The sequence below is a fragment of the Diadema setosum genome, chromosome 5 (assembly GCF_964275005.1).
Source record: "Diadema setosum chromosome 5, eeDiaSeto1, whole genome shotgun sequence".
NCBI lineage: Eukaryota > Metazoa > Echinodermata > Echinoidea > Diadematoida > Diadematidae > Diadema > Diadema setosum.
This window is the reverse complement of record NC_092689.1, coordinates 17,604,130-17,626,397: the sequence shown is the minus strand read 5'-3', so window position 1 is coordinate 17,626,397 and position 22,268 is coordinate 17,604,130. Positions and strand designations below refer to the sequence as shown.

Sequence of the window (22,268 nt, the reverse complement as noted above, 5' to 3'; positions counted from 1 at the left end):
ATTTTTTCTTTACTCATTATTTACCAGTAATGTTCCATTTTTTTTTTTTTTTTTTTTTTGGGGGGGGGGGGGGGTAAAGTCATATTTTTTTTTTCTTGGAATATCAGTGTATGTTTGCAATTTAAACAGTTTGTCCGCTGAAACTCAATTATTAGATTAGAAGCTGAAGTTTAGTTTGACTATTCATTCACTTCCATCCCTGGTACATGCACTCTGGTAGCATTAAAGGGCATCATCAGTTGCGCAAGTGATTGACTTTTCTCATGACACAGCTGTTGTATGAAGTGTAGTTCGTTGTTGAAAACCAGTTGGCGAGGGGAATTAATTTTCCTTGATATGCATGGGAGCATCTACACAAATCTGATATAACCTACTGCAAACCTTAGAACTAAAACCAATGTGCTCTAAAGAATAATTAGACATTTACACTGCAGATGAGTGTGGCTGTTTCGCAATCGAGACCGAGTGTCACTTTGAAGAAAGAAGATAAAAAAAGTAAACTTCTATGACCTTTTTTATTTTTTTTTTTCATCTGGCCAGTCTGCTTCTGTTCATTGTTGTGAAACAAATACAGAAATGATATATTATCCTTTTTTTAATGTTGTCATTTTTGTGACACAAAACTACCTTGTCACTATAGATCTGTTATTTTCTGGTGCTGTACTATATCATTTCTCTTCTCAAAATTTCATGTTTGTTTGATTGTTTGTTTTTTAGGTTCCTATACTCTCTGGAAAACTGTTCACAAGAAATAGGAATGCTTGTAGAGTTTTCCATTCTGCAAAGTGTTATGCCCTCCAAAAGAAAATGAATAAAAGATTGAAGCTCTGGGAATGCCCTTGTATACACATACTAGATTCTCTATGGATAGGGATGCACTCAATAATCCGCCCTTAGCTGGGATATTGAACAGTGTATCATATTTTTTTTTTTTTTTTTTTTTTATCTGACCTTTGCTGTAGCTGGAATTGACCAGGAGCGAGGTCAGCCAGAACTGATGGCTGTCTGTTGAGTGATGACCAGAGCTTTTGTGCTTTATAGCTGCTTCTCTTTCTGTCCTTTCTGGGTACACAAACAGTCTTCCTCATAAAATTTTACAGGGAAAATTGCAGTCAATTCAGTAGGAAAGAGACCTTTTTTTTTTTTTTTTCATTGTTATAAAAACCTTATTCTCAGAAAGTTTTGTGATGTTATTCTGCAGATTGGTAAAATACTGAAGATTGTTACAGCTTGATTTGCCTTGTTTTATTGTCTCTATAAGTTGGAAAGATTGCCTTTTTGTGCCTCAGAGTGCCCAGCTCTCACAATCTCCCAAATGCCCAATATTTAGAAGACATTGTGGTGAGGGCGCTCTTTCATATTATGTAACATTGTAATACTAGCACTTGTAAAAGCAAATGAACTTTTTTTTATTTAAAACCTAAAATGTTGACCCAGCAGACTTCATTTGTTAGTTTCACAGAAAATCTAATACCCCTTTCATAAACTCATCCTCCTATTATCCGCATAAGAATAATGCGGACAATTCAATAAAAAATGCGTTCACAAACTCTGAAAATAATCCGCATTATTTTTACGAGCGCCCGTTCTGAAAAAGGCGGATAATCGTCATGGTGACTGCACACCCCCCTTCTGCGGGAAAGACAGGTGACGTTTGACCGCACCCCGGCAATTATCCGCATTATTTGGGTTTGCGTTCATAAACTCAAAATCTCGTTCCGATGCTGCTATTATGCGGATAATAGAAGGGTCGAAATAATGCGCATTATTCTTTCCCCTCTCCGATTTTACGACCAAATGTTGCGGATATTATCCGCATTATTGAGTTTATGAAAGGGGTATTAGGTAGATACTTGCATGAAAGAAGTACATGTAGGCTTAGTGGGTAAAGAGTAATATAAGCCTATTGACTTGAGTTATGGACGACAGCAGTGTCCTTGTTCATTGGATGAAGTAGAAGTAGCAAAATTTCTGTGACGCTTCAGCAAGTTTTCTGCCCATTAGCCATTATCTATTTCTCCTTGTGGATTGATTTACCCCTCATCTTTGGTATTCAAGGCATTTCAAATTCTCAGTGAATGGCATGTCTTAATCATAGAATGTAACAGTTCTGTATTGCCTGTGAAATGGGGGGGGGGGGGGGGAGGAGAAGAAAGTACGGAAGTAGGACTGAGGAGATGGCATGGTACACCTAGATCAAGTTTTGTTTCCATTGCATTGCATTTCATCCGGTATGCCTTAGGTGTACAGACTAAAAATGCAGCGTGCCTTTTGTTATTGTTATGATTTGCGACCTCCCGCGCAATACAGACATGAGATATGATGTGCATGCTTCCTTTGTGCAAAGGTTGAGATGATGTTGATGTGGACTTCAATAGCACGGTACCCCTCTTCTTCCTTGTTTTCATACCTCTGTTGTGTACCTCAAAAGCAGTCATGCTGTAATGATCATAACATACGGCACAAGTATTGTAATAATATTGCCGCATTCGCTCAATTCTCATAAATTTTGGTTTCATTTCCCTTTAAGAGTACAAAGAAAGAGTGATAAAGGATAGTTGTGGTTGTTGGGAAGGTGTAAGGGGATTTGAGTAGTCAAATTGCTTCTATTTCCCCCACCCTTCCCCTTTCCAAGAAGACAAAACATCCCCTTTTTTTGTTGCAGTTTGCCATTTTCATTGCAGTGTGCTTACTCATCTAGAAAGCTCGAGGAAGTACATACAAGCAATTATATCCGTTTTTCACAATTGAAAATGAGACAATAAATCAATCAGTTTCATGCCTTTGTACTACAAATTCCAAGAGCACTACAGTGTATGTTCACAACTTTAGGGATCAGGTCCAAACAAAATGTTCTGACTCATCACTACTTCTCTGTGATGACATTGTGATAGAGTGAAATTCTGATTTCTTTCTTTTTGTGATGGTATGAATGATCTTCGCAGAAAGTGATCCCATGTGTAACATGATTTAAATGAACAATGCACTAGTGTACATGCATCAGTTCTTAAACATTTTTTTTTTCTTCAGCCAAAACCATGAATTCGCACTTTTAAGAGGAGATGAAAATCAGCCATTTTTTTCACCATGCAGACCTTCAAACAACAGATAATTTTACTCTGCATGAAGCCTTTCCAAAGTGAAACCTGGGGGGGGGGGGGGTCCTTCATGCCCAAATAAAGGCAATTGTTTAGTGTAGAAAGTGTGTAATATGTGTGAACTGAAACCAGACCATTCATTAGAAATGGGTTTCATGTGAAAATGAGGGCAATGTATGTGAGTAAAGTCCATAGGTAGATGTCATTACAACCTACGATAATCATCCAAACCTGTGCCCTATACTATATCATGCCTTGTGGCCTATACTGTATACGCTATAATTTTTGCGTACATAAATTTTCGCGAATTGCCGCTGTCACACATTTTCGTGAGTGGTTAAATTCGCGATTGGGGGACCAGAGAAAATATGAAGTGGCAAAGAAAGTGTGAATTTTCAACTTGTTACTAGGCTACTAGCAAATAAGAATGATACTAGTTATACACTGCATGAAAAAAAAACTGACCAAACTCTGCAAACTAGTGAGTTAGAATTCAACATTTATGATTTTTGAAGTGGTTAAGTCCATCGCGCTAGATTTCTGACGAGTAGTACGAGGGGTACGAGTAAATTCAGCAGCAACCAGCTGCTGGAGCATACGAAGCCCCGGCCCCTAAAGTTGTAAAGACGTAGCGGCATGCAAACGCAAGAGCTAGTACTAGTACATGTAATCAAGGGTGACACGCCGCGCGTTTGTAACGTTGTGGCGCAATGGATTGGCTCTCTACAGTATTCGTAAGTAGACGTGGACGTGCTATATGTACGTAAACAAGCTTAGCCAGTATGGTCTGTTCGGTAAGCCGTGACATGGTACACTAGTACTGAAATGTTCGTATCATCAACGCAAGGGATTCATTTTGGAAGGTAATATTTTCGTGTGTTGTTAATTTCGCGAATAGCTCCTGACTCGCGAAATTCGCGAAAATAAAACCCCCGCGAAATATATAGCGTATACAGTATCATAGTATCAATTTCAGGTTCATGCTGGGTTTTTCTTTTCTTTTTCTTCTTTTTTTACTGTTGTTGTTTTTGTTTTCTTTTTAATGCTTGGTGCCACCAGTTACTTACTCCTACCTCTCTTGTAATAAATAACAATGAAATAAAGAGGGTGGAGGTTTTGCTGCTACGTAGGACCTCCTTGCTCAGACATGATAACTTGAGGCTTTAATTCCCACAGTTTGTGCTTCTCTGGCTGTAATGAAAGCTTCCATGGAGGAGCTGGTAAAGGTCGAAGGTGAACATCTGTTTACAGACCTTTCATTTTTATATCCCACGAAACTGGCAGTTTCTTGGGAGAACCAGTGAGGTGCTTGTAAATTACCCAGCCCCAGGAAAGGAAACCCATGATCCTTTCTCTTTTACCCGTGTCTTCTCTGTCTGTCTGTCTGTCTGTCTGTCTGTCTTTAGTGTCTTCTATGTACGCCATATATTTTGCAAGGTCCTCATGTCATAACTTCTGTGAGCCAGGTGTTACTTGTGAATGTAACAAGATGCAGAAATATTAACTTTGATCCCAAATGAGTGCGATGTGCATGCAAACATAGTTTCTCTGTCATTACTGTACAATATGTACTCCACAATCGCAAATTTAACCACCTGCAAAATTGTTGAGAAGTCCCGATTTGCGAAAAATTAGACTCGCTATATGGCATAACACAGTGTCTATCTGTAGCAGCATCTGTCTAGCCATGTTTATCTCAATGACTTCAATGTCATAAGTTTGTGATTGCTTTTAAAATACTGTTAGTAACCTTGTTCATAATACAATAGATAGTCTATTCAGAGTTTCTACAGGATATTTGTATTACATTCAATAACTATGGCTCATGTTCAATTCAAGCAGGCCTACATAACAGTGACAGTATTTACATTTGTTATGCGTCATCATGTTACCCATGTCTGAGATCAAAGTTTCTCTCAAGCATGATCACATTATCTGATTTTGTGATAAATGTGTAAGCTGGTTGTATGTCATGTTATCAGAGCTGTGGATGTAATGTCACACACTAATGAACAGCTGTCTGAGGAAAAGCTCATCTCCTTGCTATAGAGGAGATGCCCCTTCAGAGCTACCTCATATGGGGGTTAAATGTCTCTCGTCTGATACCCCTTTTATACTGTGCACAACTTTTAGCTCATTTCAGAAGCAAGCTAACTGTAGCTCAGGCTAAGTCATTTTACACTGCAACCCAAGGTTATTTGGCGAGACCAGACCTATCCCCCCCCCCCCCCCCCCCCGCCCTGCTGTCCTTCCAACGATCACGAAAATTCAGTAACTGTATTTATGCTTGACTTTACATGTGTACGAGTACAATTTCAGTTCCATTGTTATACGTTATGCACGAAATTCAACCAGTCATCGGCAAAGAAACATTGTATACAGTGTACGTACTGCGGTGGTCTATCCTTTTTTCCACAACTTAATCATGTCATCTGCTAGTTCAAAGAGTTCCCTGATAGTTTTACCAAACAGCGAACAGTGATAGCGTGAAATGCTATTAATACACCATTGCATGCGGCGCGTCGTAATACACAGCGCGCTAGTGGCAATTTGTACAGCAGTAAACATACATCATTGGCAACCTGGAAGCACCGTACACAATTTCTGGTCACGGGTGAGTGAATTTAGCTCGAGCTAAACTCGAGATACCTTTTATACTGATGTTAGCTCGGACTTGAAGTGGACTTGATCTACCTCCCTAGAGCGGACTAACTTTAGCTCGGGCTAAACATTTTTCAACCTTTCATACTGGGAATTAGCACACTTTAGGTCCACACTTGAAGCGAGCTAACCCCCAGTATGAAAGGGGTATGAGAAAGAAAGACTAACTGAGGCTGACCTGGGCTTTTGGTTCTGGTCCAGCTCCTATGGGTTGAGAGCACATTGTCTTTCATCGAGCAGCGACTGTGCTGGGTGAATTATCGTCTCGGGGGTCTTGTTAATTTCAAATATATGGAAGGGCTTGTTGGGAAATTCCAATTACACCCAGGAAGATTCTGACACTGCTGTAATAATGACTGAGGAACCTTGTTTCTTTTTTTTTTTCCCCTCTCTCTCTCTGTTAATGATCTCACAAAGCTTGCTTTCCTGTGCACAAATATAAAATTTCTCTGTCGTCAGCATGCTTGGAATGTTTTATTTTGTCTATCCCCCAATGACTTATTAGCATGGTTTTCGTCTACAAAAATTGCCCGTGATGGACTGGATGACATATGTCCATCTTTGCTAGGTAATTGACCCCTTTAATGCCATCTGCTGTGGTGGAGAAATATAAATGTGTTTGTGTGTCCTTTGCTTTCACTCAGGTTAGGTGAAATGTCTTTTTGTGGCCAGCAGGAACAAGGCCTAATATACACATGTCATATTGATTCATCTGTGCAGAATCATCTGGTCTGTCAGCTTTAGAGCCAAAAGGGTGTTAACTCCACTGATTTTTGTTTTGTGTTTAAATCCTTCTAGCTCTGAATTTCCAATATTTGGAGTGAGCACAGCATGAGTCATCTTGGCAAATTGCCAAGAGTTCATTGTTTGTATACAAAGTGATGTATAGGCATGTACAGTCAGTTTCCTGTCTAGCCATCACGCCACACAATCATTTCAACATTTAATTTAGTGACATCAGAACTTCATGATTTTTGCCATCTCACTTTAAACCAACATTTCTTGTTGATTCACAGTTCAATGAACCAGGAGTTCTCCTCTCCTGTTGTATCAGAAAAAGACTAAAATATGCCCCCCTTCAAAAATATTGTGCTGTTCTGGTTTTTGGAGTTATAAAAACATGAAAATGATATGATTTGATCAAATTCATAAGGGAAAAAGTTTATAGATTTAAAACTAATGATAATTCACTGCTGAAACAAATGACAACTGCTCAAGTGAAGCCATAATGTTACAAATTAAACAGGTTTTTATTTATTAGATACAGGATAGTATTCATGAACATTGAACCAATAGTAGATTGCCACTGTTTGGGTATAGATTTTTAATATCTTTCTCATGGTTTTAGTTAATGTGTTGCAATACTTTACATTCTTTTTCTTTTTTTTTTTTTGATAATAGGAGATCATTTGTGTTGAGTGACTTGCTCTTAAACTAGCCAACTTTGAATATCTCTCCCTTTAAAAGATGATTTCTTCGTAGCCAATATTTCAAACCCATGTCAAGAGGCATCCTGGACGACATTCACCTCGTAAAGTATTAATGAGCTTGATTGCTTCTGGCGAGGTACAGTCCGAACAAACAGTGAAGACGAGATGTCGGCCACATCACAAACTCGTCCGCCCCATTGCCCTCGTTCCTGTGGCTCGAGGAAAGACAGTCGCCGTCCATCATCCTAGAAAGAGAAAAAAAAATGCTGAAATATTGCTTGGCCTCATAATCAGGAATGAGGGCGCAGATTACCCTCTCTTCAAAAATGACATTTCCTGCTTTTAGCCGTCCAATAATTCCTGAAGGGATTGAACTGGGAGTGATGCTAATCATGTCTGGATTACATCTGCTGTAATGAGCTCCGTGCTAGCTAGGTGTCAAGACATGAATTGTTAATCTGATTAGTACCTGGCTGGTTGATAGGGTGATATTTCTTCGGTTCGTTGTTGGCTAGTAATGACTTTAGATTTGCTGTTAATTGCTATTGTGTCATGGCCTTTGTGTAAGTTCATGTGTCTTTTTGATGGAGTATTGTGCTTGATTTATTTTGAATCATAGGATTTTTTTAAAAGCTTCTCCTTTTTACTCAAACAGAGTTTTCTTTGGGATATAATACATACATAGCCTTATGTCAGACCCAGGGGGCCTTATTTCCCTGTCTGCATCATGTACAGTTTGCATAAATGCATTTGTAGTACTTGTAATGGCTATATCCTTTTGCGTGAAAAGAAAACACAATTTCGTTGCGCTGCAATTACACAGTAGGAGGATGACGTAGACTATGGTCCCCCTTTGAGAGTAATTCAACTATTGAATTTGATCTGTCTTTTTTTTTTTGTGCTTCATTTTTTTTCTCCTTTTTTTTTTTGCGGGGGGGGGGGAGGGGAAGGGGAGGGTCAGCGTGCAACGTGCATGATATGTGCATCACTGGCTATTCAGAAATAAGGTTCGTCAGTCACTGTGTGCAAGGCAAGGCCTCAAATAACTTGCATTGTAGTTGCTCCAACCAATGAATATTGTAATATTTCAGACATGGCTCTCCCTACCTTCCAAACACACACACACACACACACACACACATACTAATTTCATCAATCCTTTTTCTCTTCCCTGTGAAAAAAAAAAGGAAGAAAGATCTATGGAAATAACAGAGTAAAACAAGACAAAGATTTTTGCAGCATTTGTGAATGGGAGGTGTATGCTTGTGGTTTGTGTTAGCAGCTTGCTGCTGTCCCTAGACAAATGATCTGCCCTTACTTTTTATGTAAGGATGCAGATGAATATGGAATTGGTTGTATCCTGCAAGAAAATACAATGATAGCTTGGATCTTGGATGACCTACTGATATTAGGTGTGTATGACATAGAAATGCACTGCTTAAAGGGTGTGTACAGTCCTGGTCGAGGTGAGGATTTAGCTTTTAACTTTTTGTGAGATATTCAGAAACCACTCTATGAGATGTGAAAGAGCATACAATTCTAAGGGGTATCAACAGTTTATTCGATGAAAACTGGTTTTGAAATGGCTGAGATATCCAAAAACAAGGTGAAACAAAGAGATCCTAATAAAAGGCTTGGCCTGTCGCCTTTTATTATTATCACTTTTTTTTGGATATCTCAGCCATTTGAAAACCAATTTTCATAAAATAAATGTTGAATCCTTCATAAAATTACATGCTTTTTCATATTTCATAAGAGGTTTCTCATTATCTCACTGAGGAATGTTCAAAACATGAATCCCCACCTCAGCCAGTACTGTACAGTCCCTTTAAGTGTCAGCATTTGGGTTTTCCGATCATGCAAGAAAAACATCAGATTTGTGAATATTCCCCTGATGCTTCATATTGGTTTCCTTGTGCACCAGGCAACCGCCAAGGTAGAATCTTGTTAGAATCATTCTAAAAGGGCCTGGAAAAACCTTCATGTCATCTCGCAGTGAGTACTGTACGAGCTGAAATTTTCGCGGTGGTTTTATTTTCGCGAATTTCGCGAATCGCCTTTGAACCACGAAAATAACAACACGCGAAAATAACAATGTGCGAACAGATAAGCACAGTTAGACCTTGCAACCGCGAAATTAACAACACGTGAAAATGTTCTCCTAGTAGCAATTCGCGAAAATATCTGTACGCGAAAATTTCAGCTCGTACAGTACATGAAACACTCCGACTGAATCATTAAGTATCACTCTCAATAATGTTTACCTGCTTCCCTCCCTGTGTGTTAATGTGGTTTTGTGAATCATGGTGACACTTGGGGGGGGGGGGGAGGGGGAGTAGGAGGGAGCTAGGCTTGATGGGCATGAATAAATGATGCTTCTTTTTTTTTTTAAGTAAACATGAGGGATGGCTTGATGTGGTTGCGGATATTGAGAAGGATGACGTTGATTTTGCCTCAAGCTGAGGTGTTTTGATGGATATCAGTTGAAATGAGTAGACTTCTGTATTTGATATCCATTTGGAAAGCAGGCAGACACTCATTTTGCCGACTTGCGGGGGGGGGGGGGGCTGCCTCTGGATGCAGTCACAGAAGTTGGAATATTTGAAGCTGTATATGGGAAAGCATTTAGCATGCAGTCTTGTAAAAATGTCTCTTCTTTATCTCCATTTATTTTGTGCCCTCTGTCTGCTCTCTACCTCTCATGTGTTTTTCTCTCTCCGACATTGCTGGGGGTTTTTTTGTTTTACTTTTATGTGATTACATTGTCCTTAATTTTTTTTTTTGTCTTCCAATATTTGTTTTTAATATTGTGTGCTATTTTCTTTTCTTATCCTATCCTTGCTTTCTGCTGTCCATCACCTCAGCAATGTGTTGCAGTCCCCTTCCCTGACTGATGACATGCCACAGAATGAAATCACAGTGTCAATTGATACACAAACATCTTCCAGTACTCGGATGCACTAATGTTTTGCTCAGTTGTTTTGTTTTATTTTTCTTCGATGATCTAATTATGCTGGCCATTGACAGAGGTCAAAAGATGAAGGGAAATATTGAAGTCTTAATTCTTTGTCCGTGCTATTTTATTGTCAATTTTATATAGTCATCATCATCATTATTGTATTGTGTCTCTCTCAATGTATTCTCTTCCTACACCTCCCTTGTAAAATAGAGATCAATTTTCACATGGGTAAGTTCTCATTTAATCTTTCTATTAAGCGCTTGAAGAATAGAAATCTGCATTTTCCATCTCTCTGTTGGCTTCTGCAGGAATCGGCCATGAAGGCATCTTCCGCATCAATGGGAGCTCCAAGGTGGTGGACAAGCTCAAGCTCCACTTTGATCGCCATGGCGATGCCAACTTGGAGGAGGCCAGTGATGTGATGGCAGTAGCCAGTCTCCTCAAGCTCTTCTTCCGAGAGCTGCCGGACTCCCTCATCACTCAGCAGCTCCATGCCCAGTTTCTGGCTGTACAGGAAGGTGATGAATTGAATTCACATTAACCCAGTTCCCCCGAGATGCCTTGATGAGACCATGAATTTGTTGCCATGGTTTCAGTGTCTGGAGCACTGAAGTGCAAAATACAGACATCTTAACGAGATACCTTTTGAATATTTTTAAAGGATTTTTATTCTAGAAAACTGTACAGCATATTCACATTTTCTGATAGACAAAGGGAATTGAATATATTTTGTATACCTTGAATTTCACTCCTGAGGCAGCATTACTTTTTGAATCCATGTGATTCAAGTTTGATTTTAGGGTTTTTCAATGCCTAAATGCTGGCATCACAATGATCATACTAATAATGTAGACATCATTGTTCACATCATCATCATCATCTTGTTCATCGTCATCATCATCATCATCATCACTACATTGTATCATCATCCCCTCCTCCAATGATTGTGGTATTCATCATTCACAGAGTTCCAGTACAACAAGGAAGAGAGCCTGAAGCAACTCAAGAACCTCCTCCAGCAGCTCCCGGAGGAGAACTTCCTGGTCCTCCGCTTCCTCTGCCGCTTCCTCCTCAAGGTCACCCAGTATGAGGACACCAACAAGATGAACTCCATGGCGCTGGCCATCGTCTTTGGACCCAATCTCTTCCGGTAAGTCGGTTTCTTTGCTTTCAGTTTGTTTTTATTTCTCAACTTTTCAGATGAAATCGTTTCATGTGAAAACTTTTCAAATGAAATCGTTTCATTTGAAAACTTTTCAAATGAAATAGTTATGACAAAAAGTCAACAATTTTCACATCGAAATATAAACAAGAGTACTCAGAAGAAATATATAATTACATGTGTAGTGTACACACATATATTTCAAGGTATACAGATTTAGGAGGCCGTTATCTTTTACAAGTAATTTGCTTGACTTGAATATTGGCCTCTTGGCAATATGGTTTGTCACAGTTTTCCCTCATTTATAACTGAAGGAACAGGACACAGACACACAGGTAAATAATATGAATTTCTGAGTATTTTCAATATCATTTGACAGAGGAGAACAACACAAGGGGAATATAACAAGACAGTAAAACAAAATGAAAGGACAAAGAAGGGGATACCTTAATAGGAAAAAGCTAAAAAGAAATATTAGTATACAGTGTTGACGAGTTCGGAACTAAAAAAAAAATGTCAGTTTCATAGGTGCCCAGCTTGACAAAACATGCACGTAGAGGTGGTTGCACGAATCTTAATTACTTTATTCGAAAGTTGGGCAACTTTTCTTAAATCATTTTCTGGTTTTCATCAGGAGTTTCTTTTAGTTGTTTCAGTTTTCATTCAGATCACAACACTTTGATAGATTCTTCCTCGTCTCGTCGGATTACACCAATATCAAACCTGATGCAAGATCGCGGGGGTCTGAGAGTGGTATTAGACTCCAGTGGGCAATCAGCACAATAAAACTGAAACCAGCGGATGTCTCTTCACGTCTTTTTAAGTACGGTTCTTGCCGTCAGAGTGTCTGTTAGGGATGCGGAGCTGGGAAGTAAAAGTTGATGATTTACGCCACCGAGATGTAAATGGGGGTGATGAGTTACGTATCCACAGATTTTTATAATGGGAGATGATGTACAGCACACATGCGAGATAGGGATGAGTAGATTCTCCCGCCGACCACAGCCTGTGGGGACCGCTGTAGGCATGCACGTATAATGTCTGACGCAACTAGTCCACTGCGAGACTGCTCGGTTTGACTTTATGGCCAAATTAATCTTGATAACGACGCTGTGAGTAAGCGCAGTGCAGCAAATATCCACAATGCCTGCTCTGCAAGTGTGCAAAAGGATATCTGTTGTTGGTCTCAGATTGAGAGGAAAATGTAGGGAGTAGTTTAAAAAATTGAGAGGGATGTTTTTGATGGGATTCTCTCTACATCATCAAACTGACGTGTTTACACAGATTTGAAGATAATTTTGTTTTGGAATTTTCACAGTAAAATTTACTCTGTACTTTATTGCTTCCCACATACCGAGCCATTCGAGGTTTGGTTTTCCAATACTGTATACGCCGTCATTTTCGCATACAGTTATTTTGGGAATAACGAAGTCATAGACATTTTCGCGAGATGTTGTTTTTGCGAATCGACGCCGACGCTTACGTTAATGCTCTATTAACAAAGCGCATGGCGACAATTTCGCATGTTGTTCAATTCGTGATCCAACTGCAATTCGCGAAAATCGCGAAAATTAAACCCTCGCAAAAATAACGGCGTATACAGTAGTTTTGTTGTGAACCAGTGATATGATGACATAATGAAATTGCGACATGTTTACTTTATATTATCGTATTTCTTTTGTATGCTTTGTTCAGTCCCCTTTTGATTCTATTTAAGTATAGGTTTGCTTCATGAAAGAAAATTTATCAATACGCTCGTCTGCATTCTGACGAGTAATATGCGGACCCATTTTTTCTTTAGTGCATAGAGGATAATCTTTTTATGATATTGAAAGCACAACTATGACTCAAAGGTACTTATATTTTGTTGTTGTTTTTGATCAAGAGGTGTATGAAGGGAGGTGTATGATAAATGGTTGTTTTGAAGTGTAAGAAATAATTTAGGGCTGGTTTTTTTTTCCCATGGCGTGGTGAGAACTTTCACTCTTTATGAGTGTACGCCAACACCCTTGTACATAGAAGACTGAGAAATCCAGATAAAATCAGGTCGATTGTCTAGACAGTTTTGTTTACCAAGTACATGTACTTGGCTAGGAAACCACCCTGTAATTTTGTGTCATTGTGTTACAGACTACAAGTCACCCCTGCTTTTGCTTATGTATCAAAAGTGTTAATGTCTCTGTATGTCTTTTCCATTTAATCTGAAAGGAACCTTTGTAGCTTACATGGATTTTTTTTTTTAAACCAAATCATGCAAAGTTGTTATGGTGTGATATAAGTAAAGCACAAATGCATGTTTACTTTAAAGTAGACATTAACACCCACCCTCCTTGATTGAAATAAGTGACCAGCATGATTTTTTTTTTTTTTTTTTTTTTTTTTTTTTTTTTTGGGGTAGTGATGGTTTTGGGGGATGTAATCACAAAGTTGTTATGGTATGGTGTGACTTTATTGTTAAACATTTTAAGAGTTAAGCAGATATATACATTCACTTCTAAGTACACAATGTAGATAGCAAAACACCTTGCTTATATTGCTTCCAAATTTCTACCAAAACTTTGTCCTGGCTGTTACTTTTCAACCTTATAGCCCCTAACCACCCACTACCTTTCTCCTTATTTTCCTCCCTCCCTAGATAAATAGGTGGCTCCCAGATGTAGTTTTAATATCATCTGCAAATGGAGCAGAAGTAGGGTTTTCGTTATTGGTTCTTCTCATGGGCATCTGTAGCACTGCTCATTTTTTTTTTCATTATTATCTTAATGGCCTATTATTTTATTAAATCGATTGCATCTTTATCCTTTAATAGCTTTTGGAGGTCATAGAATCTGTAAGCAACAAATTGATCAGCCGTTAGATAGGAATGGCGCTATAACCCAGTTTTCATGGAAAGCGGATCTACAACTGCGGGGAATAACCATTTGTAGGAGGCAGTAGACAAGGATTCCTTGTACATTTTACAATAGATACACAGCATCAGTGTATGTTTCTACATGGCTTTTATGAGTTTGAATGACTGTTGCTCAACATCAACATGTTGTTTTTACCCCTATACAAAGACTACTGATAAAACAACAAGTTGATGTGGAGCATAGTACTTTTATTTTTTTCTCTCCCGAGAAAAAGGTTACTGGTAATAAAATATGAGTGTGCCTATTAATTTTACTGTCTGAATAAAAGGAAACTTTATATCACAATAACTAATTAGTAACATTAAAAACATTTTGCTTTTCCAGATTGTCCAATTCTTACACCCCCCAAAAAAACACACACAAAACAAGAGGCAGAAGTTACAGAAAAAATCATCTTCAATAGAAGAAATGTGTCATTTTCAAGATACAATTTGTAAGAACTATAAACACAACAGCTCAACCCCCCCCCCCCCCATTTCTCCAACAAGAGTGCAAAGAAGGCCTGAAAGGGTTCTGAGTGATAATACAAGAGGGGGTTGCAGTAGAAGGTATATCGGCCAAAGACAATGATTGAGTCATTCATAGACTAGCCAACACCCAAAAATAGGGTGGGGGGGGGGGGGAGAAGGTGATAGGTGGAAGAAAAGGGGATTGGATGGCAAAAGGACATAAATGTCACTGACTTTCAATGTCCTTCTGCACTGGAGTATTACTGTCGACTGATTGTAATACTGTAAAAGTGGATATTTTTGCGCGACTAATTTTTCGCGCTTGGCCAGATAAAAAGAGTTTTGCGTGTTTTTAATTCCGCGGAATCAAGACGCCAAGTACAGGAACGTATGGCAAGCAAAAATATTCGCGTACTTTTATTTTCGCGCTAGTTTCTGGTTGTGCGAAATATGCAAAAATTTCAACACCACAAAAATTTCCACTTTTGCAGTAGATGATCAATGTAATACTTGTGTTGTGGTCACTGATGATAACTGCTGCTCTTTGCCTTTTGACTTTACCCCAGTGGACGTTGCCCTCTAGTGTTATTATGTGATGGACAGGTGCCAGCTTACAAAAAACCCAAACCTCTGTGACTCATCGTGTTTTCATGTTTTTCACAACATTATGTTGGAGTCTTGTTGGCATGATGCAGCTCTGTCTCCATTGTTCATGCACACCATCAAAATGTTTTCTCACATGGCTACTGTAGAGAGAATGACACTGTCTTGTGTCTTGCATGGGGTGAATTGTCTTTCCAGACATGGTCACTGTTTCCATTGTCCAGCGCAAAATGAGCCGGTCACAAGCTGTTACATCTGTTCATTGTTAATGTCGAGGAAAGGACTATACAAATGGACATATTCTGAACCTGATGTTAGTGAGGGTCAGTTGCTAGCTGCATGGTGCTCCCTTTCATTCCCTGTCTACTTTGCTAGCTAAGACTAGTATATAATGTGTCAATTCTGCAGAGACCTTCATTGCTACCTTGAAAAAAACTACTGTGATCCAAAATTACTAAAATGATAACATTTCACCTCATCGCTGATCATGTGATTTCTTTTCACATTTGTCACACATGTCACAGTTAGCAGTGTGGGTTACACCCTGATGACAAATTCTCGTAGTTGCTGACAATTCAAGAATTTGTGACGCATTGCGTACTCAGCCTTCAATTATTACAGACACATAGTAGCTAACAAAGCTTGATCTAACGAAGTGCAGTTAGAGAAAATTATAACCGGCAATGTCACTATTAAATTACCATTTATGTAAAGGCTTTTCACATTGGGTGTACATGTTTATTCTGGTTATAGTGCAGGCTATATGATTGACATGGAAGATTGATTGTTGACAAGAGAATTAAAAAAAAAAAGGTAAGCATGAAGATTAAATACAAGACATGCCTCCAGTCATTAGCACTAAATGATAGGATGCACCTTGTCTAAAACTTGATATCCAGGTCATTTTTTTATACCAGGTATGGTTTACAGAATAGAAAATTGGTTCAAAAAGCAAGAGGACTCCCAAGTAAAATGATTATTCAACATTTTTATTAAAAATGATGACAAAGTAAGGATTCCTGTGTGATAGGAGATTTTTTTTTTTTGTACATTATTGTAATTCTCTATGGAGTTAATACATAGCACTCGTGGTACCCATAACCAGTGGGTTGAGTTGCCATTACATTGACAATTGTTGACTGTTTTATGCATGTCCAGTTCATTCGACCATATTTTTGTTGGAAGTCCCAGTGATATTTCATTCCAGCCAAATTTTGGAAATGAAAGACACAAGAAAGAAATTTTGGTTTGAAAGTCCATCAAAATAGGAGATGTCACTCCTTCTGCTCAATCAAAATAATGTCAAGAAACAACACAAGATTATCAAAAATATGTACTTGTGTATACTGTTTAGTGTTCCTTTCATGGACTGCACCTCAAAAAGAAGAAGATAATTGGGCATATGATGCATCACACGTTACCCCACGTTGTGTAGCACCACCTCACGTCCGCCAGAGAAAAATGCATGCACTGTGTGTGCGTGTACATAGCATTCCCATGCCATTGCATGTTATACTATGCGTGCATGTAAGCTGCGATACCACTAGCGTGTGCTTTAGTGCAGTGCAGTGCAGTGGCTAGCGCGCGCTAGCTCCAGCACCAAAATAATTTCCTCTTTTTGGCACCCAGGGTACAACCTTTTTAAAAAAATAATAATAATTCAACAAAATGGCTGATTTTTATTTGGTACCCCGAGATACCATTTATGTCATCATATCTCCCCTCAGGACTCAATCATGGTCTAGCAATGACTTTCACCAGACCACGTCATGAGTGAGTGTAGTTTCAAAGTGTAGACAGGGGGTGAGCCAGGTTTCATCCAGTCATGATCCAGAGTCAGCTGAGGAGGAGTCAGAACAAGGGCAGCAGTCATGAAAGGGTTAGGGTTACAGACGAACCGTCATCTTACTGTCACGTGTCGACTGCATCTGAGGGCACCGAGAGGCAGCCCGCATCGTGGCAAATGTGTTGGGGAGGGAAAGATGAGCGTGGTGATCCGGTTTCATGCTGCGCCACGACACATGGCACGCCAAGCAGATAGTGTCATGTGATGTCTGCACAGAAGACCCCTTCTGAAAAACATTCATGATGCATGCAAGAGCTAAAAGTATCAAGTCATTATGCAAAACAGTAAAGAGAAGTTTTTCCACCTCCACATCACAACAGGGGCTCTGCTTCTGTGGCCTTGCACATTAGTTTGTGTTGCAGCCATTCAGTTGTTTTGAAGTTTGTTGTTTTTTTCTTGGGGGTGGGAGAGGAGGGAGCTGTAAATTTTGAAAGCTGAAATGTAGAATTTGACTCTTTTCTCAGACCATCCCCACTATCTGCAAATTTCTGTCTGAAAATGGTGTCACTCCTGCATGAGGTACAATTAAGGGCTACAATGGGCTCATTTCTATTCCATGACCTACTGTTGATGGTGGTTCTGAAATATGGCGATCACCTGTTTACAGTAACAGGAGGATTAGTTAAGCTGTCTGCCAAAAAATATCACTCAAACATGTTTTATTTTCAAATAACTAGACAAGAGGATAATTTGAAAAAGTAACAAAATGCTTACATGATAATTTGAATTAACCCTTTTGTGACCCTTTCTGTTTATACTAAAAAGGTGTGCTGATGGAATTCAGGGCTTACGAGAACAGGGCCAGACAAACCATCTCGTCCGCCTCTTCATCGACAAGTTCGAGTTCCTCTTTGGACCGGACAACGGGGGCTCCAGTCCACCCCAGGTCGGCGTCAACGGCTCCGGCCCCATCACGTGGAGCTCCAAGCGGATCGAAGTGCAGGCGGCCAAGGAAAAGAAATCTCCCCCAGTTATACCGGCACCAACGTACGAGCAGCACCTGCGATCCAAGAGGAACAAACAGGTGAGGCAGGGGTATAGCGTGACTCACTCTTTCTTCACTCTTGCCTGTTTTCCTTGACACCCAAGCTGTAGTCAGTCTGATTTCATGTGGGAGCCATTTTTCTGCCCCAGTAGCAGATGCTGCTGCTGATGATGATGTGTATGTTTAGTCTGCCTTACATTCCAACAATGATTGGTGTTTTTTAGGCAGTAGCAACCAACATGTACAGACTCTGGTGTATGGCGAATGATAGTACTGTACATCCCTGAATGACAAGAGATTTTTAACTAAAAATTTAAGGACTTGAGATAACTTTTTAGTACAAATTGAAGATGTTTGAAATTCTACATATTTTTCTTTAAAATCATAACCAGTTATACTCTGTTCGAGATGCATAAAGGATAATTAAGGGATTAACATCATTTATCCCCACCTTTGAAATCTGATTGATATGCATTTGAATACTATCCACGTTTGTGTAAGAGTGTTATTTTTAAAATGCAGATTTTTTTTTTTTTTTTTGCATGTAGATTTTACTACACAGTTACCACCAGAAAGTGGTAGCCCTATAATAATCAGTATTTAGAATCGAATATCAAGTTCAAGTTCAAGTTGCTCCATTATACTAGAGCTTCCCTGTACATTGCACAGGCAATGCTAATTAGATGCGAGTTTGGATTTCTTAACTGAGAGTTTCAATTGGTATAGCCATTTGTTTCCAGTTTATTCTCACAAGAGGTTCCCATATGGTGTGATAATTACCTGACTGTTCAACATGCCAAGTGTAGGCATCCTGTACGGATTGTTCTTAAGTATCTTTGAATTGAGGAAGTAGAAATGTAGAAATATATGCTATGAAGGTGAATTCAGGGTGCAGTATTGATATACCATAGCCAGATATTTCCTTCCTGAGCTTGCATTTTCCGTGTCCTGCTTGATGAAATCTTTCCTGCTTGATGAAATCTTTGTTTTGAAAGGAAGCTCAGGAGTAATCCGATCTGGGTGTTATGTTCATAGAAATAGGAGAAAGGTCAAAAGAAAATTGGCCAAGATTTCCACCAGGGTGTTTTTTTTTTTAATCCTTTATTATTATGTCATATGTTTTGTTTTGTTTTTGTTTTATTTTCATTTTGGTGGGAGTGTTGTTTTTAGTGATAAATATTCTACAAAGTACCAGGGTATTGGATCATAAGGTCTTCGTTTTGTTAGACGTGTACCTGCGTCGTACTCGGTACAAGGCGAGTGCAGAAGGTCATTTTTATCCATGTTTATTCTGAAATCCTCCACCTTTAGAAGGAAGTATGCACACAGGATGTTTTGTACGTACATGATCCAGTTTTTACTGTTGAAATGTACAGCATTTGTACCATGCCTATGTTTTATCATTTTTGGTTTGTTTTGCTTTTGTTTTAGGACAAGTAGTGGCAGTATAAGTCATCAAGAGAGAAAAATAATGGGGGGGGGGGGGAATAGCCTATTACTTAGCAGAAATGCCAACTGCTACTTTTTGCATTATTTTGAAAAAAAAAATGCTGCAGGTTTCATAGAAAATAATTGTTTTATCCAAATTGTGTTACTACAAAAGTCTATTGCAGGGAAAGTAAAAATACTATTTTCTGCCAAAAATATATACTTTTTCAGCCCTCGGAATACTGTAATAGTGTTTATTAGGTCGTTGTCCCTGTAGGCTAATTTTTTGTTGTTGAGGGGGTGTGGATGGGAATTGTAACATTTTTACAAGGAAATCAATTCTTTATAATGTGGACCTATCCAACACTCCCCATGCCCAAACTACCAAGTCACTCTCAACTCCAGAGTCACATACACCAAGGTGTTGACAGATTTGGACCTTACGCCTCCTCCCTTCCCCAATACTGTACTTGATCAGTGTATCTAATAATAATCCATCCGGCTCCTACAGCAGTCAAGCATCTTGTCCGAGGAATGGTGACATTTAACCAACACACACTGCTGCCTAAAGGTCACCAAATTGGGTCATATTGGCAACCTACTGAGCTCTTGAGGTTGTGATTTTGATGTTGATATTCCAGAGTCGCGGACACTGTCTGTGATTAATGGCGCTTCTGAACTTCAACCAGTCCATTATATGATATGCACAGTATGCCCACCCCCCAGCTTTAAAGCCCCTCAGTATGCACAGCTCTTTCTGATTTTGAAGTATCCTCAGTCTTGGTTTCAGACTCCTTGTCAGATTGAAGTGCTGCTTGTCACAATTTCAGTTGCCTTCAAGAGGATTAATTAGAACTTTGTGCCAATAAAGTGAAGCAGTGACTGAGAAGAAAGAGACATTTGGAGAAAGAAAGAGAGGGAGAATTAAAGGGATGGTATAGTATTGGTTGAGGTGAGAATTCAGCTTTTAACTTTTTTGCGCGATACTTAGAAACCACTTAATGAAATATTAAAACGAATACAATTCTAAGAGGAGTTCAAATTTCTTTGATGAAAATCGGTTTTAAAATGGCCGAGATATCTAAAAACATAGTAAAACAAAACGATCTGAAGAAAAGGTGGGTCCCACCTTTTATGAGGATCGCTTTGTTTTGGCCAGCCATTTCAAAACCAATTTTTCATCAAATAAACTTTGAATTCTTCTCAAAATTTAATACTCTTTCATATTATATGAGAGGTTTCTCATTATCTTAAAAAAAAAATAATGCTAATCATAAAAAAATGTTGGAAACCTCAAGTCCCATCTCAGCCAAAACTGTTCCATCCCTTTAAACTGATAGATTATGCATAGATAGTCATGTTCTGTGGTCAACACAAAGTCTGTGATAAGAGCAATGTGTCACTACAGTCCAATGACCTGACAGGTAGGTTGGTGGGGGGGGGGGGGGATGGGATGGGAGTAGGGAAGTGGTACAATATATTCCTATGTTTCATTGTGGTGAAGGATGTATAGAGTGATAGGTTATTCACCATCAGGTGCTGGTTTGCTCACTCTTCTCTCCTAATCCAAGGCAGATATCAGCTCTCTTTGGGGGGAGACCCAGACTCAGCAATAGACCTCGGTGCCAAGATTATATCCAAGACATGAGATTAGTTTTATACCCAGTGGACTTTATCCTTCCTGGTGTCGTCTGTAAACCCATTACACCCTGTGTGATTTCTCTCACAAATCCATCTCTTCTCAATATTTCCTCATCATTTGCACAACCTGTTAAAATACACCTGTGCAGTAATGACCCTCCAGGAACAGCTCGGCATCTGCCCAAGCTAGATGAGTGTTTAACAGAGCAAGGAAGCTCTCCTTTTGCAGAATTTGCTCTCATCTATGATGAACACAGAGAGATTATCATGAGAAATGAAATCTCATACGTTGTATCTCCACTTGTTTTGGTTATGAGAGAATAGGTGTTAAAGATGTACAAGTAGATTACCTTCAACCGTAAATAAATGTTGTCCTCTACACAAGTCATTACATGTAGTATGAAACTTTGTTTTTACATGGATGATATTAACTGTTCCTCTTTTCTAGCAGTAAAAAGAATGTAATCCTTGAACTTCCTTCCTTGTTCTTTTTAATCATATTTGTTCAGTACTTTTGAATACTTTTTATCCAGAGGAAAAAGCAGTGTATAAATCAATTTAAACTTATTATCATTTCAGGTAGGCCTACATGTAGATGGGAAGTGATATTGTTTCTGTGTAAAGATATATCCACAACTCAGTACAAAGGAACCGGAAACCCAGTGCATGCTTTGGTGTATAACACATGGTATGCAGTAGTGACGTTCTTCCAGGGGCTTAAGGGGTGTCATAACATTGAATATATCTTCATAAAAATAGGTGGGTGTATGATCATCCAGATGATTGGGGTCATGATGCACACATTCTACAGGCCATCGCTCTTGTGTATAAGAATTGGAAGTTCTATTTTTGTTTTTGTTTTCCCAATGATTTAATACATAGGGTGTGTGTATGTGAATGTGTGTGTGTGTGTGTGTGTGTGTGTGTGTGTGCCTATGTCTACAGTTTTATGTTGGATACCAGACATGAATTGTTCCTGACACAAGAGCTTTCCATTTTTCGTATTAGGGTTACATTAGGCAATGAGTCCCTTGTCTTAAAGGTATTAGCCCACATTTGTAAACCTGCAGCAATTGGTCTCATAGTTAGCATGG

At 39.0% G+C, this 22,268-nt stretch overlaps 1 protein-coding gene across 1 annotated transcript in view; it reads left to right on the top strand.

Moving 5' to 3' along the window:
• LOC140229158 (protein FAM13A-like) overlaps window positions 1–22,268 on the top strand; it is a 59,691-nt gene that overhangs the window by 5,378 nt on the left and 32,045 nt on the right. Inside the window, exons 2-4 of the mRNA XM_072309425.1 lie at window positions 10,457–10,666; window positions 11,115–11,298; window positions 17,886–18,144. Of these exons, the coding sequence (XP_072165526.1) occupies window positions 10,457–10,666; window positions 11,115–11,298; window positions 17,886–18,144 (653 nt within the window). The remainder of the gene's footprint in view (window positions 1–10,456; window positions 10,667–11,114; window positions 11,299–17,885; window positions 18,145–22,268) is intronic.